The 5,000-nt window shown below is 55.0% G+C and overlaps 1 protein-coding gene across 1 annotated transcript; it reads left to right on the top strand.

Moving 5' to 3' along the window:
• The first annotated feature begins 159 nt into the window (after window positions 1-159).
• On the top strand, window positions 160-837 carry LOC135571081 (uncharacterized). Its single transcript, XM_065016887.1, has one exon. It carries the CDS (start codon window positions 160-162, stop codon window positions 835-837), a length of 678 nt encoding a protein of 225 aa, XP_064872959.1.
• Window positions 838-5,000: the final 4,163 nt, after the last annotated feature.

Raw genomic sequence — 5,000 nt, 5'->3', positions numbered from 1 at the left:
ATATAGGTCCAAAGAGAGCAGTTCCTAACCTCCACGTTGACTTGCGAGGAGAGGTGTAAGGTAACCGGAGGAGCGGAGGGGGAGAATGGGAGGTCTGAGAACCGGAGTAGCGGAGGGGGAGAATGGGAGGTCTGGGAACCGGAGGAGCGGAGGGGGAGAATGGGAGGTCTGGGAACCGGAGGAACGGAGGGGGAGAATGGGAGGTCTGGGAACCGGAGGAGCGGAGGGGGAGAATGGGAGGTCTGGGAACCGGAGGAGCGGAGGGGGAGAATGGGAGGTCTGGGAACCGGAGGAGCGGAGGGGAGAATGGGAGGTCTGGGAACCGGAGGAGCGGAGGGGAGAATGGGAGGTCTGGGAACCGGAGGAGCGGAGGGGGAGAATGGGAGGTCTGGGAACCGGAGGAGCGGAGGGGGAGAATGGGAGGTCTGGGAACCGGAGGAGCAGAGGGGGAGAATGGGAGGTCTGGGAACCGGAGGAGCGGAGGGGAGAATGGGAGGTCTGGGAACCGGAGGAGCGGAGGGGGAGAATGGGAGGTCTGAGAACCGGAGGAGCGGAGGGGGAGAATGGGAGGTCTGGGAACCGGAGGAGCGGAGGGCAGAGGGGAGAATGGGAGGTCTGGGAACCGGAGGAGCAGAGGGGAAGGGGAGAATGGGAGGTCTGGGAACCGGAGGAGCGGAGGGGGAGAATGGGAGGTCTGGGAACCGGAGGAGCGGAGGGGGAGAATGGGAGGTCTGGGAACCGGAGGAGCGGAGGGGGAGAATGGGAGGTCTGGGAACCGGAGGAGCGGAGGGGGAGAATGGGAGGTCTGGGAACCGGAGGAGCGGAGGGGGAGAATAGGAGGTCTGGGAACCGGAGGAGCAGAGGGGGAGAATGGGAGGTCTGGGAACCGGAGTAGCAGAGGGGGAGAATGGGAGGTCTGGGAACCGGAGGAGCGGAGGGGGAGAATGGGAGGTCTGGGAACCGGAGGACGACAGATGCTCTAGTTTCCTGAAAATGAGGTCAATTACAGCTTTATGTGGAGGGAGGGAGGGAGGGAGGGGGAATATGTGATTTGTTTAACCGTACAAGACAGTGGATATGATCACTTTAACTAGCATATAAAATAATATATGATGACTATAACTAAGTGACAGACAGACAGACGGACGGACCAAAATACCAGCTGGGAACCGGCGTGTGGGGGAAATGGGAGGTCCTTCTGAACCGACGGGGGAAAATGTTACAGGCCTCTCTCATCTTTTTAAGTGGGAGGGGAGAATGGGAGGCTCTGGGAACCGGCCCCAGGAGCAGACAGGGAGAATGGGAGGTCTGAGAACAGTGAGGACTCAGGGGGAGAATGGGAGGTCTGTGAACCGGAGGAGACGGACCAGAATGGGAACTCTGAGAACCGGAGTGACCTCAGGAGAATGGGAGGTCTGTGAACTCGGAGGAGACATACCACACAGAACTGGGAGACTGGGACCGGAGTGAACTCAGGAGAATACCAGGTGAACTCAGGAGACGGAGTAGCGGAGGGTGAGAATGGGAGGTCTGGGAACCGGTGGACTCAGGGAGAATGGGAGGTCTGAACTCAGGAGAATACCCACAGTGAACTCAGGGGGGAGACATGGGAGGTCTGTGAACTCGGAGGAGACATATGCCAGTTTCAGTGAACTCAGGAGACATACAGCATGTGGACTCAGGAGACAGGGAGGGAACAGTGGACTTGTTTAACATACCAGACAGTGGACTAGGATCACATTAACTAGCATGATACTCAAATAATATATGATGACTAAAACTAGTGGACAGACAGACTGTTTAATGGAGCACCATCACCGGCTGCATATCAAATGTTACTATATTCCTTAGTTAATGCGCTACTTTTGACCAAGGCCTATAGGGCAAGTAGTACACTAATACTGTCTACGGTGTACGGTGTGGTTTTCAGACGGTGCCATCTCTCCCTGTTCACCAGGCACTGAACCCAGCGACACTCCACTACAGTAACTCAGGAGACATACCACACAGTGAACTGTTGTCTAGGTCCTGTGAACTTACCTGAGGAACTACAGTGAACTCATGAGACATACCACACAGTGACCTCAGGAGACATACCACACAGTGAACTCAGGAGACATACCACACAGTGAACTCAGGAGACATACCACACAGTGAACTCAGGAGACATACCACACAGTGAACTCAGGAGACATACCACACAGTGAACTCAGGAGACATACCACACAGTGAACTCAGGAGACATACCACACAGTGAACTCAGGAGACATACCACACAGTGAACTCAGGAGACATACCACACAGTGGACTCAGGAGACATACCACACAGTGGACTCAGACCACAGGCTGTTTAATGGAGCAACCATTGTCTCAGGGGTTACCTGAGGAACCGTTGTCTATATTCCTAAGGGGTTACCTGTTAGGATCCTTGTTAGGTCCTGGGCCTATGAGGGCAAGTGTCTACTCCTGGGGGTCCTGAGGAACGGTGTCTACGGTGGGGTTTTCAGAGGATCCATCTCTCCCTGTTCACCAGGCACTGAACCCAGCGCACTCCACTACATATAGAGAGAGGGTGGTTCACCTGAGGAACTGTTGTCTAGGTCCTGGGGGGTTACCTGAGGAACTGTTGTCTAGGTCCTGGGGGGTTACCTGAGGAACTGTTGTCTAGGGGGTTACCTGAGGAACTGTTGTCTAGGTCCTGGGGGGTTACCTGAGGAACCGTTGTCTAGGGGGTTACCTGAGGAACCGTTGTCTAGGGGGTTACCTAAGGAACCGTTGTCTAGGGGGTTACCTGAGGAACCGTTGTCTAGGCCCTAGGGGGTTACCTGAAGAACCATCATCTAGGCCTTAGAGAGTTACCTGAGAACCGTTGTCTAGGTCCTGGGGGGGTTACCTGAGGAACCGTTGTCTAGGGGGTTACCTAAGGAACCGTTGTCTAGGGGGTTACCTGAGGAACCGTTGTCTAGGTCCTAGGGGGTTACCTGAGGAACCGTTGTCTAGGGGGTTACCTGAGGAACCGTTGTCTAGGTCCTAGGGGGTTACCTGAGAAACCGTTGTCTAGGGGGTTACCTGAGGAACCGTTGTCTAGGTCCTAAGGGGTTACCTGAGGATCCGTTGTCTAGGTCCTGGGGGGTTACCTGAGGAACCGGTGTCTAGGTCCTGGGGGGTTACCTGAGGAACCGTTGTCTAGGCCCTGGGGGGTTACCTGAGGATCCGTTGTCTAGGCCCTGGGGGGTTACCTGAGGATCCGTTGTCTAGGCCCTGGGGGGTTACCTGAGGATCCGTTGTCTAGGCCCTGGGGGGTTACCTGAGGATCCGTTGTCTAGGTCCTGGGGGATTACCTTACCTGAGGATCCGTTGTCTAGGTCCTGGGGGTTACCTGAGGATCCGTTGTCTAGGTCCTGGGGGGTTACCTGAGGAACCGGTGTCTAGGTCCTGGAGGGTTACCTGAGGATCCGTTGTCTAGATCCTGGGGGGTTACCTGAGGATCCGTTGTCTAGACCCTGGGGGGTTACCTGAGGATCCGTTGTCTAGATCCTGGGGGGTTACCTGAGGATCCGTTGTCTAGATCCTGGGGGGTTACCTGAGGATCCGTTGTCTAGGTCCTGGGGGGGTTACCTGAGGAACCGGTGTCTAGGTCCTGGGGGGTTACCTGAGGATCCGTTGTCTAGGTCCTGGGGGGGTTACCTGAGGAACCGGTGTCTAGGTCCTGGGGGGTTACCTGAGGATCCGTTGTCTAGGCACTGTTTTTTACAAAACCCGTAATTGGGGCTGTGAAAGCAGCTCTAAAGCCCTCAAACTCAACTCTGCTACACTCCCCTCTAATCAGGGCCTGATTTACACCTGGGACAGCAGGTGGGTGATTCCATTTACATTTACAATCATTTAGGGACTGAGCGACTTTGGACTGATTTAGACCTGGGACACCAGGTGGGTGATTCCAGGGACTGATTTAGACCTGGGACAGCAGGTGGGTGATTCCCCAGATACTGATAGACCTGGGACAGCAGGTGGGTGATTATCAGATACTCAGGGTGGGTGACTGATTTAGACCTGGGACAGCAGGTGGGTGATTCCCCTGTAATCAGGGCCTTATTTAGACCTGGGACACCAGGTGGGTGATTCCCCTCTAATCAGGGACCAGATTTAGACCTGGGACAGCAGGTGGGTGATTCCCCTCTAATCAGGGACTGATTTAGACCTGGGACAGCAGGTGGGTGATTCCCCTCTAATCAGGGACTGATTTAGACCTGGGACACCAGGTGGGTGATTCCCCTCTAACCAGGGACTGATTTAGACCTGGGACAGCAGGTGGGTGATTCCACTCTAATCAGGGACTGATTTAGACCTGGGACACCAGGTTTGTGATTCCACTCTAATCAGGGACTGATTTAGACCTGGGACACCAGGTGGGTGATTCCCCTCTAATCAGGGACTGATTTAGACCTGGGACAGCAGGTGGGTGATTCCCCTCTAATCAGGGACTGATTTAGACCTGGGACAGCAGGTGGGTGATTCCCCTCTAATCAGGCACTGATTTAGACCTGGGACAGCAGGTGGGTGATTCCCCTGTAATCAGGGCCTGATTTAGACCTGGGACACCAGGTGGGTGATTCCCCTCTAATCAGGGCCTGATTTAGACCTGGGACACCAGGTGGGTGATTCCCCTGTAATCAGGGCCTTATTTAGACCTGGGACACCAGGTGGGTGATTCCCCTCTAATCAGGGACCGATTTAGACCTGGGACAGCAGGTGGGTGATTCCCCTGTAATCAGGGCCTTATTTAGACCTGGGACACCAGGTGGGTGATTCCCCTCTAATCAGGGACCTGATTTAGACCTGGGACAGCAGGTGGGTGATTCCCCTCTAATCAGGGACTGATTTAGACCTGGGACACCAGGTGGGTGATTCCCCTCTAATCAGGGCCTGATTTAGACCTGGGACAGCAGGTAGGAGCAATTCATTATCAGGTAGAACAGAAAAGCAGCAGTCTCTGGACC

The sequence above is a fragment of the Oncorhynchus nerka genome, unplaced genomic scaffold (assembly GCF_034236695.1).
Source record: "Oncorhynchus nerka isolate Pitt River unplaced genomic scaffold, Oner_Uvic_2.0 unplaced_scaffold_788, whole genome shotgun sequence".
Classification (NCBI taxonomy): Eukaryota; Metazoa; Chordata; class Actinopteri; order Salmoniformes; family Salmonidae; genus Oncorhynchus; species Oncorhynchus nerka.
This window is presented reverse-complemented; position numbering and strand designations above follow the sequence as displayed.